We start from the raw sequence: 13,310 nt of genomic DNA, 5'->3' as shown, positions 1-13,310 counted from the left end.
TGATCTGAACCCCATTGAGAACCTGTGGTCCATCATCAAATGTGAGATTTACAAGGAGGGAAAACAGTACACCTCTCTGAACAGTGTCTGGGAGGCTGTGGTTGCTGCTGCACGCAATGTTGATGGTGAACAGATCAAAACACTGACAGAATCCATGGATGGCAGGCTTTTGAGTGTCCTTGCAAAGAAAGGTGGCTATATTGGTCACTGATTTGTTTTTGTTTTGTTTTTGAATGTCAGAAATGTATATTTGTGAATGTTCAGATGTTATATTGGTTTCACTGGTAAAAATAAATAATTGAAATGGGTATATATATATTTTTTGTTAAGTTGCCTAATAATTATGCACAGTAATAGGCACCTGCACACACAGATATCCCCCTAAAATAGCTAAAACTAAAAACAAACTAAAAACTACTTCCAAAAATATTCAGCTTTGATATTAATGAGTTTTTTGGGTTCATTGAGAACATGGTTGTTGTTCAATAATAAAATTAATCCTCAAAAATACAACTTGCCTAATAATTCTGCACTCCCTGTACAGTTGTGTATTTGGTGGAAATGTCTCCTCCTTTCTGTTAAATGTTTGGAGTCCTAGATGTGAAAAAACAAAACCTGTTATATAAAAGTCCTTAAGAATTTATCATATGGTCCATACACATCCTGTACGTAATGGTCCTGTAATATTTTTATTTATTTTTTCCTCCACACTTTTTCTTTGGACTAATTAGTACACATTAGTTGTGGTCATATGCATGGCCTTACGCGTACAGATCCCATAGTCCCTAGTCCATCTCGGTGATGAACGAGAGAGCGTGGCTACATTCTACATACACTGGGACCATGGTGGATGAACGCAGCCACCTTCTAACAGAATGTTTGGTTATAGCAGCAAAAAAATAAATTAAAAATTGGAGATTAGGAGGAGGCTGAGTGCAATTGAAGGTACATTTTATGTTAAAAATACATACTTGAATACAATTATTTTAAACCAAAGTTAAAGTTTCTCTTGGACCTCTTTCACATGGATGGACTGATCGGGACCACCTGTCAGGTTTTTTATTTTATTTGGATCTGATCAGACCATCCATTGCGCTCTATAGAGCGGTGAATATCAGTGGACATGTCTCAGCTGACACCCAGCAGCATCTGATCCTGTCCACTAAAAACATTCCCCATCTGCTCAGCTGATTGGTTTGGACGACAGTCAGATGAAAATGGACAGAAGGTTCATTTTATTCCAACTGCCTCATAGAGGACAGTGTGCTGTGTCCGTGTCTGCTCTGAATAAGTGGAGTAGACATGGTCATCCACCTCCTCAGTGGGGATCAGCGGACAGATCCCCTGCTTAACAGGCAGATCCGCTTGATGGAGGTCCGCCTTGTCTGAAAGGGGCCTAAACTTGTATTTCATTTATGTCTATGTGTTCTGTTTTCTTCCTGTATGTGCCTATGCTGGAATCCAAGGTATGAGAAGGAGCCACTCAGAAATTCCTGCTTGAATGATCACTGCCAGTTTAAATAAACATTCACTGTAAAATGTTAGTTACTGATAGTGCAGATCACAGGTGTGTGTGTGTGTAATTGACATTTTGTGGAGCACAAACAACGGTAAAATTACACACAGGCTACTAACTCTTCCCTACTTTGCCTGAAAAAGAAATGGCTATAGTGACTAAAGTTTGTAATTGGCCCCAATTAACCACTTCTTCCCCCTTCTCTCTCCTTCTTTTTTTTTTTTTTTTTTTTTTATGCCAATTGTTTGGATTGTACCAGAAATACACTTTACCATTGTGATAAAGGGTCCAGATTTCATTTTGATTTTATTGCCTTTAAAATACTAGTAAGTTTTTTGAAAGACAATACCATCAAACTAAATGCTATATTTGTTACTTCTGTATCATAAAACATGACAAACCCATTGCCATTTATTTAGGTGAATAGCTAAAACAATATTTATTGGTAACAATTGCTTTGATATTTAAGGCTTCATATACACAGACTTCACCTTGCATAATAACAGTGTGTACAGCAAGCTATTACAAAGCGGTTGCAAAATTTTCAGCTGGGTTTAAGCAGCTTTTGTTGCAGTCTTTAAAAGCATCCTTCAGCTCCAGTTTGGAGAGATTAACCACTTACCACCCGGCCTATAGCAAAATGACGGCCGGGTGGTGGTTGCGTTATCGTGACTGGACGTCACATGACTTCCAGCAGAATAACAGCCGCTGTGATCAGGGGTGCGGTGTCTCAGTCTGATACACGGCTACCCCAAATCGCGGTAAAGAGCCTCCGATAGAGACGCTTTACCATGTGATTAGCCGCGTCCAATCATGATGTAAACATGAAGAGCCGTTGATCGGCTTTTCCTTACTCTCATCTGACAGACGCGAGCCGATCGGCTGCTCTCCTGACGAGGGGGGTCTGTGCTAATTGTTTATCAGCGCAGCCCCCCCTCGGATCCCACCCAGGACCACCAGATATGCCCCCCCAGACCACCAGGAAAATGCAGATATGTGCCCAGTCGGCTGCCAATCAGTGCTCACCCACTATGCCTACCACTGCCACCAGGGATACCAATTAGTGCTGCATATCTCGGTGCCACGTAGCAATGCCGCCTATCAGTGCCACCCATAAGTACCCATCTTTGCAGCCTTTCAGTGCCACCCATGTGTGCCCATCAGTGCTGCATATCGGCGCCACCCATCAGTGCCACCCATCAGTGCCGCAAATCAGTGCCCGTCAGTGAAGGACAAAACATACTTATTTACAAAATGTTATAACAAAGCAAGACTTTTTTTATTTGTTTAGCAAAAAATAAAAAACGCTGAGGTGATCAAATGCCACCAAAAAATCTTTTTGTGGGGAAACAAATTATAAAAATTCTGTTTGGGTACAGTATAGCATGACTGCGCAATTGTCATTTAGACAGCGCAGAAAGCTGAAAATTTGCTTGGGCAAGAAGGGGGGGTTAAGTGCCTGTTATTGAAGTGGTTAAACACCATTCCTAATGGGAGTACTGTCGCTTAAAGCCAGCCATAGACTGTTCGAATCTCGGCCGGCTCCGCATGTTTGGGCAGGCTGATTGTAACCAAGTTGGTTGATCAGTAAACTTGGGTCCAACCAATATGGCAGATTTTTCTTGTGATTTTATTGCCAGTGTCTATAGTCACTAGCAACAATCGCGGTGTATTCTCCCAGTAAGAATAGCTCCCCCTGCCGGTAGAACACTGTCTCTGCGGGAGGAATTCCACTATCTACATTGATGCTGTTGATGGGAGAATTGGAAGATTTTCTCTCCTGCAATCTGTGGTTGCAGGGAAAGAAAATCTATCGATCCATGGCTTGCTTTAATGGATATGTAAAGGTTCAGGTTTTAAAAAAGCAAATAAAACAAAACAAACATGTCATACTTGCCTCCTGTGCAGTTGGTTTTGCACAGATTGGCCTCAATCCTTCACTTCTGGGGTCCCACAGCGGCGCTTCTGGCTGCTCCTCTTCTCGAGTGCCCCGTTGGAGAGCCGCTGTCCCTTGGGGCACTTATGCGGGGGGCGCTCCCGTCCCCTGCTGCTTCGTCCATTGACAGACAGCAGGACCCGGCCACCCCCGACTCCTGCGTCATTGGATTCAATTGACAACAGCAGGAGCAATGGCTGCGCTGCTATCAATCTATCCAGTCAGGACCCAGGACACTGGCTGGAGCTGGTGTGATCATCCCAGTCGCTTGAAAGACCAGGGTTGAGGAAAGTAACAAGGGGCTCTGGGTGGCTGCTGCATCACAGGACTTTTTTCACCGTAACGCACAGAATGCATTATGGTGAAAAACCTTGAGGGTTTGCAAACCAAGCAGGCTTCAAGAATTGGTTAGATTCAGCAGTACTTGTTGAAAGCCCCTTGAAGCGTACATAAATAGAAATAAAACAGAGTGCACTGGCCTTGTGAAGTACGTAATAATTTTGATTAAGAATAAAATGTGAATGATACAAACCTAAAAAAAATCAATAGGCATATACAGCTGATCACCAAACCTCCATACATGGGAAAGAATGGACCACCAATGACTAGCATCAGCATCCAACAATGCTAAAAATGTCTGGTGGTTTTCTGGGGCTCCACCCCCTTTCTACAGAACTTCCCCGACATTCACTTACCGCTGCCTAAATCATAGCCAATCCCAGAGTTCCTCCAATTAGGAGTGCTGTAGGTGTTCCCTGATTCCAGGTAGTTCTCCTGTTCCCTAGGTAGCATGTACATTGGCCAATATTATAGTATGTTTAAAAGCTGCCAAGTGGTTAAAATTTAAAATAAATACAAATAAATACACATGTAACAATTCTACTTCACTTTTTAGGTGCCCTGTTACATTTTTGACGCTGATTACAAGAAGCATGATTTGAACCCATTAATAAGGACCACTGGTGGATATTTAGTAGATGATTGGGATACGGACTCTGACTTGTACATTAATGTTTGTCGAACAATTGGTAAGGTTGTGCTGTAATTTTTTATTTTTTTTTATTTTCTTATAGGGGCCTTTTTCTGAAAGTGTACCTGCATCTCAATTTCTTTGGGCAGAGTTCTTATTTCAGAGGAAATGTAATGGCTGTCACTAAAGGTTCTAATTCCCTGGCAGTCTTGCTGATCTAGTGGCTTAATTACTTGGAGTCATTGACCTGGAACAAACCTGAGATCAGGAGTTCTGACTTAATTCTGACTTTTAGGCCTAATTTATATCTATGCGTTATGTTGCTTTTTGCAGAAACGCACTACAGTCCTTTTTAACATGGTCTCCTATGGGTCACTTTCATATCTATGCTTTTTTCAGCCGCTGCGTTTTTGCAAAGGGTCAGTGACTTTTGTAAATGCAAACCGGTGCTTTGTAGTTCCATAGACTTCGAAGGAGAAGCTGCAGAAAAGCTACGATTTGCAGTTTTTGGACAAATTGCCGAGAAGAAAAAAAACATTAAGACTCCTTTCACACTGGGGCATTTTTCAGGCGCTTTAGCGTTAAAAAAAAAAAAAAAAGAAAAAAAAGAAAGAAGCTGCATCTGCAATCCCAATGTGAAAGCCCGAGTGTTTTCACACTAAAGCACCTGAAAAACGCCCCAGTGTGAAAGGGGTCTTAGCGTTAAAAAAAAATAAAAATGCGCCTGAAAGAAGCTGCATCTGCAATTTTAATGTGAAAGCTCAAGTGCTTTCACACGAAGGCGCTGCGCTGGCAGGGCGTTAAAAAAAAAAATGCGCCTGAAAGAAGCTGCATCTGCAATTTTAATGTGAAAGCTCAAGTGCTTTCACACGAAGGCGCTGCGCTGGCAGGGCGTTAAAAAAAAAAAAAAAAAAGTCCTGCAAGCTGCTTCTTTGCAGTGATTTAAGAGCTCATAAAGCCCCCTTTCCATTGAGGGAGCTTTTTTTTTAATGCCAAGGCGCCTGAGAAATGCCCCAGTGTGAAAGGGGTCTTAGTGGCGCTTAATCAGCGTTTTTCGGGCGCTGGCAGTGTGAAAGGGCTCTTGAAGCACTCTGGCTTTCACATTGGGATTGCAGATGAGGCTTCTTTCAGGCGCTTTACAGGCTTTTTTTTTTTTTTCGTGTGAAAGGCAATTTTCTTCAAAATGGTGGTCAAATCATGATAAAGCCGCAATACATGCTTTTCTGCAAATTCTCCATTGAAGTCTATGGAACCAAAAAAGCAAAAAACGCATAGGTGTGAATCAGGTTTTTATACTAGTGTGCTTGCCTGTTCCAAGCCAATGATGAGAAGTTTTGAATCCAGAGACAGCCAGGCAATTGGCAGCCTCTGTACAACTTTAATGCCAGTTTTCTGTTATTCTGGGAAAATTGGTAAAAGACAACGTTGAAATACATATATAATAACAATTTTACCTACCAAGGAATTCTTAGTTCTTCATTGTTCTAGAAGCACCTCTGCAAGACAGCGTAGCTAGGACTCCACTTTAGCAGTATCCCTGCTTGATCCATAATACTCTCCTAGTCTGCTGATTGGATGATGATGGAGCAGCCGCACACTAATAAGATCGTCATGTTGCCTGTCTGCACACATGCATACAAAGTTTCCTCTGATTGACTGAGTTGGAGGGGCAGACCGATGACATCGCACTCTTTGACTCAGCCAATCGGAGGAAGCGTTGTATCCATTCACAGTAGAGCTGCATGATTAATCGTTAAAAGATCACAATCTCAATTCAATCCCCCCTCACGATGCTTATCGACTATTTCCTCAATGTAAACGGTGCAGAGCCGAGCTGTAAAAAAAAAAAAGCCAACAAATGTTTATCAACATTCCTCAGCGCTGAGATATAGAGAAGAGAAAACATAAATTCTTTTAGATGAAAGGAATGAACGTGGGTCAGTAGATGAGGGCGGTTTACCCACTTAAAGCGGGGGTTCACCCTTAGAGGGCACTTTTCCCCCTTAGATTCCTGCTCGTTTTCTCTAGGGGAATCGGCTATTTGTTTTAAAATATGTGCAGTACTTACCCGTTTACGAGATGCATCCTCTCCGTCGCTTCCGGGTATGGGCTGCGGGAATGGGCGTTCCTTCTTGATTGACAGTCTTCCGAGAGGCTTCCGACGGTCGCATCCATCGCGTCACGATTTTCCGAAAGAAGCCGAACGTCGGTGCGCAGGCGCAGTATAGAGCCGCACCGACGTTCGGCTTCTTTCGGCTACGAGTGACGCGATGGATGCGACCGTCGGAAGCCTCTCGGAAGACTGTCAATCAAGAAGGAACGCCCGCTCCCGAAGACCCATACCCGGAAGCGACGGAAGAAGATGCATCTCGAAAACGGGTAAGTACTGCTCATATTTTAATACAAATGGCCGATTCCCCTAGACCGAACGAGCAGGAATCTAAGGGGAGAAAAAAAAAAATTTAATAAATGGGTGAACTCCCGCTTTAAAGACCAAACCTTTTTCTGACATTTTATATAACATTTTTAGCAGATTAGCAGAGACCCTAGAGAATAAAATGGCAGATGTTGCATTGTGTTATGTCGCACTGTATTTGCGCAGTGGTCTTTCAAATATTTTTTTTGTGGAAAGAATACACTTCAATGAATTGAAAATAAACAGTAAAGTTAGCCCATTTTTTTTTTTGTATAATGTGAAAGATCATGTTCTCCTGCTAGAATCGTGATCTTTATTCTAAGCAAAAAAATTGTGATTCTCATTTTATCCAGAATCGTGCAGCTCTAATTTATAGAATACAAAGCTGCCCCTGAGTGCCGCTCAGACACATTCTGCATTGCTCTGGGTGCGAGAGGGGAAGCCTCTGTCGCACAGCTGGAACTTAACACTGTGTATTAAGTGCCTTGAAAAAGTATTTTGTACCCCTTGAAATTTTCCACATTGTCATGTTACAACTAAAATGTAAATGTATTTTATTGGAAGTTTTGTGATAGACCAACACAAAGTGGCACATAATTGTGAAGTGGAAGGAAAATGATAAATGGTTTTACAATATATATATTTTTTTTTTTTACAAATATGGTGAAGTGTGTGGCGTGCATTTGTATCCAGCCCCTTTACTCTTATACCCATAACTAAATTTAGTGAACCAATTACCCTTCAGAAGTCTCCTAATTAGTAAATAGAGTCCACCTGTGAGTAATTTAATCTTAGTATAAATACAGCTGTTGTGAAGAGCCCTCATAGGTTTGTTAGAGAACCTTAGTAAACGGCATCATGAAGGCCAAGGAACACACTATACAGGTCCGAGATCAAGTTGTGAATAAGTTTAAAGCAGGGTTAGGTTATATAAAAAAAACAAAAACAAGCTTGAACATCTCACGGAGCACTGTTCCAATCCATTATCCAAAAATGGAAAGAGTATGGCACAACTGCAAACCTACCAAGACATGACTGTCCATCTAAACTGACAGGCCCGGCAAGGAGAGCATTAATCAGAGAAGCAGCCAAGAGTCCTATGGTAACTCTGGAGGAGAGCAGAGATCTACAGCTCAGGTGGGAGAATCTGTCCCACAGGACAACTATTAGTCATGCACTCAACAAATCTGGCCTTTATGGAAGCGTGGCTAGAAGAAAGCCATTGTTGAAAGAAAGCCAAAAGAAGTCCGGTTTTCAGTTTGCGAGAAACCATGTGGGGGGACACAGCAAACATGGAAGAAGGTGCTCTGGTCGCATGAGACCATAATTGAAATGTTGGGCCTAAAAGCAAAACGTTATGTGTGGCGGAATAATAACACTGCACATCACCCTGAACACACCATCCCCACTGTGAAACATGGTGGTGACAGAATTATGTTGTGGGGATGCTTTTCTTCAGCAGGGATAGGGAAGCTGGTCAGAGTTGATGGGAAGATGGATGGAGCCAAATACTGGGCAATCTTAGAAGAAAACCTGTTCGAATCTGCAAAAGACTTGAGACTGGGGCGGAGGTTCACCTTCCAGCAAGACAATGACCCTAAACATACAGCCAGAGCTACAATGGAATGGTTAATCATGGGTCTTCAAACTATGGCCCTCCAGTTGTTCAGGAACTACAATTCCCATCATGCCTGGTAATAATGTCTGTGAATGTCAGAGTTTTACAATGTCTCATGGGATGTGTAGTTCTGCAACAGCTGGAGAGCCGTAGTTTGAGATTTCCTGGATCAAGGCATATTCATGTGTTAGAATGGCCCAGGTCTAAATCCAATTGAGAATCAATGACAAGACTTTCAAATTGCTTTTCAGTTACTCTCCATTCAATCTGACAGAGTTTGAGCTATTTTGCAAAAAATGGGCAAAAATGCCACTCTCTAGATGTGCAAAGCTGGTAGAGTAATACCCAAAAAGACTTGCAGCTGTAATTGCAGCGAAAGGTGGTTCTACAGAGTATTGACTCAGAGGGGCTGAATACAAATACACGCCACAATTTTCACCTATTTATTTGTAAAAAATTAGAAAACCATTTATCTTTTTCCTTCCACTTAATATGTACCACTTTGTGTTGGTCTATTACATAAAATACCCCGAAAATAGATTTGTTTTTGGTTGTAACATGACAAAATGTGGAAACATTTTCAAGGCACTGTATGTAGTTGATGAGACATATTGTGCATAGAACCAGTACAGCACTTAGTGAAAAATGGCTTGTTTTGACCAGGACTCTTTAACCACTTAAGACCTGGACCATTAAAAAGGGGGCCCTTTTTGCGATTCCGCACTGCGTCGCTTTAACTGACAATTGCGCGGTCGTGCAAAACAAAATTTGGCGTCCTTTTTTTTCCCACAAATAGAGCTTTCTTTTGGTGGTATTTGATCATCTCTGTGGTTTTTATTTTTTGTGCTATAAACAAAAAAATGTTTACTTTTTTGCTATAATAAATATCCCCCCCCAAAAAAAAAAAAAAAAAATCTCAGTTTAGGCCGATACGTATTCTACTTATTTTTGGGGAAAAAAAAAATCGCAATAAGTGTTTGGTTTGATTTTTTTTTTTTTTTTACTAGTAATGGCGGCAATGATTTTATTTTTTCATGACTGCGACATTATGGCTTACACTTTTGACACATTTTTGGGACCATTGTCATTTTCACAGCGGAAAGTGCTATAAAAATGCACTGATAACTGTGAAAATGGCAGTGAAGGGGTTAACCACTAGGTGGCGCTAAGGGAGTGATTCTTAATGTAGGGGGGTGTGGCTGTAGGCGTGACGTCACTGATTGTCCTTCTCTACATCAGGGAACAGACGATCAGTGTCAATGCCACACAGAAGAACGGGGAAGGTGTGTTTACACTCGCCTCTCCCCGTTCTTTAGCTCCTGTGACCAATCGCGGGACACCGGCGTCGATCGGGTCCGGTCACGGAGCTTCGGACTGGGTCACACGCGACCCACGGCTGGGCTCTTAAAGGCAACGTACAGGTACCTGCCTGTGCCCAGCCGTGCCATTGTGACTACGTATATGTGCAGGAGGCGGTCCTTAAGTGGTTAAAGTGACCAGAAACATGGATATCCGCTTTAACAGGGACATATGACAATACAAACCTGACAGGTGTTCTAATCCCTTACAACTCCATCCAAAACAAAAAATTATTCTTTAATGCATTGTTTTGTGTCTGGTCTATACTGTGAAATAGGTTATTTTTTTTATTTCCTTCAAAAGGCAACTCAGAAGGAGACACGTCGGCATGTCCTGCAGCAAGTGCTGCATGCATTGTTAAGGGTGGCAAGGCTTATGATATTGGGCGACCAAAGGAGCCCCTTACGTCTTATTTCGCAGAGAGGTAAACTTTAGCTTGCTTTTCACATGTTGTAATAGAGTTTATTAACTTGATGGTTGTACTGTGTTTTCAAGTGTCCTGGATATGTGATTATGATTGTGATGTGAAACGCGTCAACCTTGTTACCTGTGTGTCTGTGCTGTTGAGGTTTTACATTTCTCCCTTAAAGAAGTTGGATTTTTATCTTTAAATGTGCGATCTCCTACCTCCATTTCTTCCAGTGATTTCAATAAGAGCCAGAACTGCACCTTTTCTTTACAAGGCGCTATATTGTTGGACTGACCTGGAGCCAGTGCATTTATCTTTGCCTCAATGTCCTGGATATATAGTGAAATGTAAAAAAATAAAAATAATAATTGTATGTTTGAAGGTTTGAAAACCCCTCCAGTTAAAGCGGGGTTCACCCTAAAATTATTTTTTTTTCTAACATGCCATCTAGCATAGTAGCGTGAGCTACAGTATGCCTTTATTTTATTTTTTTGCGCCGTACTCACTGTTTAATCCCGGAGATAAGTTTCAGTCTAGTAGGCGTTCCTAGTCAGAGGGGGAACATGATTGACGGCCGGCTATGGCACGTCACGCCTCACGGAAATTAGCCGAAATAGGATGTGGCTCTTCACGGCGCCTGCGCAGTCAGCTCCAATGTCTGTGAAGCGCCGTGAAGAGCCGAGTCCTACTCGGGAGGCGTGACGCACAATAGCTGTCCATCAATCATTGTCCCCTCTGACTAGGAACGCCCATTCCCGTGGGGAGCCTGAAACTCATCTCCGGGATTAAACAGTGAGTACGGGGCCAACAAAAATAAATAAAGGCATACTGTAACTCGCGCTACTATGCTTGATTTAATGGTAGAATGTTGTTATTGAGGGTGAACCACCGCTTTAAGTTTTCAGCTTAGGTTACAAAGGGCAGCCATGTTTGCTTTTTGCACAGGCAGAATATTATTTTTTATAAAAGTCCAAAATGCAGTGCTTCAATAAAGAATATATAAATGTGATAGTCCAAATGGGTAAAGATGAGGAGCCTCCACCAAACTTCAATGTGCACAAGGAAAGCACACCACACCCATGTGATATCAGTCTGCTTACCAGAAAGATATGAAAACGGGCAATGTAATCATATGATGCAGGGGGTCAGAGGATGTGACACTTCAAAAATTGGTAGGCAGGTTATGGAATTATCCAAGATCATCAATACCAGAAAGAGTAGAATAGATGGATATATTGCGCGATCATCAACAGGATATTAACCAGTGTGAGGGGGAAAAAAGCAACAATAGTGAAGAGCCCGTAAGAGCCGGTTCACACTGGGGCAGCACGACTTGCCGAGAGACTTGGCAAGGCCATCTGCCCATGACTTCTGTATTGAAGTCAATGCAAGTCGCCCTGAAGTCGTCCCAAAGTAGTACAGGAACCCTCTTGAGTCGTTCCTATTAGAACGGTTCCATAGTACAGAGCGGAGCGCGACTTGTCAGGCGACTAATTCGCCTGACGAGTCGCCCCTGGGTGAACCGGCTCTAAGGTAAAACGCACGTTTTTATTTGTAGTCTACTTGCAGGTAAAAATGGAACATCATGACTTTTAAAACTCTGCAGCTCTCAGCGTGCTTGCATCCGCCAGCCTGACATGTTTCATCCCATGTGGATATTATCAGAGGAGTCAAAAAACAGACTTTGTTTGACGCTTCTGATTATATCCACATGGATGAAACATGTCAGGCTGGCCGATGCAAGCGCGCTGAGAGCCGCAGAGTTTAATAAGTCAAGATGTTCCTTTTTTTTTACCTGTAAGTAGACTACAAATAAAAACGTGTGTTTTACCTTACAGGCTTCACTTTTGTTTTTTCCTCACACTGGTGAATATCCTGTTGATGATCTCACAATATATCCATCTGTTCGTGTGAGTCCTGATGTCTTTCTGGTATTGATGATCTTGGATAATTCCATAACCTGCCTACCGAGTTTTGAAGTGTCACATCTACTACTGACCCCCTGCATCATATGATTACATTGCCTGTTTTCATATCTTTCTAGTAAGCAGACTGATATCACGTGGGTGTGGTGTGCTTTTCTTGTGCACATTGAAGTTTGGTGGAGGCTCCTCATCTTTACCCATTTGGACTATCACATTTATACAGTATAATCTTTATTGAAGCGCTGCATTTTGGACTTTTATATTTTTTTGTTTGATAATCAATAAACTGTGCTGGCTTTTTTAATTTTTTTCTTGAGTTAACGCAGATATCTGTTCACCCTGCTTTACAGAATATTATTTTTGCCAAGTGTAGATGCAAATCGGTGTATAAATGCGGGTAGTTGATTTTGTCTCCGCAGTTGTATTGGCAATTGACCAGAGGAAGCCACTAAAGCCGGCCATGTACCTACCTGTTTCATGTTTGTAGCCTGTGCGAAAGACTTGTATTCCACTAAGTTTTTTTTTTTTTTTTCTTTTTAGGCTTGTTCTACACTATGAAACAGACACAAAGCCTGATTTCTGTGATGATCATCAGCCAGCAGTAACTATAACGTTTATCTGTCCAACATCAGGAACTGAGGTTGGTGCAATTTTACCATTACTGATGCTGGCTAGGCATACATGAAGAATATTTTTTTTTTATATACTGTACAATAAGGACTCATTCACACTATATGTATTGAACTATAGTTTAACACAGACTCAAGACAAAATCACATAGAAAAAAATAGTTTTTGTGCCTTGTTTGTACCGTACCGTAGCTCAGAGTTTAGGTGGAATGTGCAAACGTGCTGCATTTTTACACCATGCACTTCCCCTCACCGCATATCACCACGGTTTGGTGCATCGAGTTGATAACATGATAATTTTCAGGAAATATACACAAAAATGGGATTTTAGTGCAAACAAACAAAATTTTTTGCTAAAATATAAAAGATGGAGTCGCATTGAGTTAATGGATACCAAATATAACCAGCCTTAAAGTTGCGCACGTCTTTCAAATCGCAATTAAAAAAAAACAAAAAACTATGATACTTAGAATTGTCCATAGGCTACATATTTAAAGCCTTTATAGTTTATCAGTTAATCTTTAACCCGTGA

The 13,310-nt window shown here is 41.6% G+C and overlaps 1 protein-coding gene across 2 annotated transcripts in view; it reads left to right on the top strand.

The window, feature by feature from the left end:
* The window catches only part of IGF2R (insulin like growth factor 2 receptor), a 274,566-nt gene that overhangs the window by 80,490 nt on the left and 180,766 nt on the right, over window positions 1-13,310 (top strand). For both annotated transcript variants that reach the window (XR_005748735.1, XM_040350930.1), the window contains exons 5-7: window positions 4,348-4,480; window positions 10,119-10,239; window positions 12,690-12,789. Coding sequence is in view for 1 of the 2 variants with exons in the window: in XM_040350930.1 (XP_040206864.1) it covers window positions 4,348-4,480; window positions 10,119-10,239; window positions 12,690-12,789 (354 nt within the window). In the remaining variant the exon portion in view is untranslated. The remainder of the gene's footprint in view (window positions 1-4,347; window positions 4,481-10,118; window positions 10,240-12,689; window positions 12,790-13,310) is intronic.

Source organism: Rana temporaria, chromosome 4 (assembly GCF_905171775.1).
Source record: "Rana temporaria chromosome 4, aRanTem1.1, whole genome shotgun sequence".
Lineage (NCBI taxonomy): Eukaryota > Metazoa > Chordata > Amphibia > Anura > Ranidae > Rana > Rana temporaria.
Note: the sequence above shows the minus strand (reverse complement) of the source record. Positions and strands in the feature narration are given on the sequence as shown.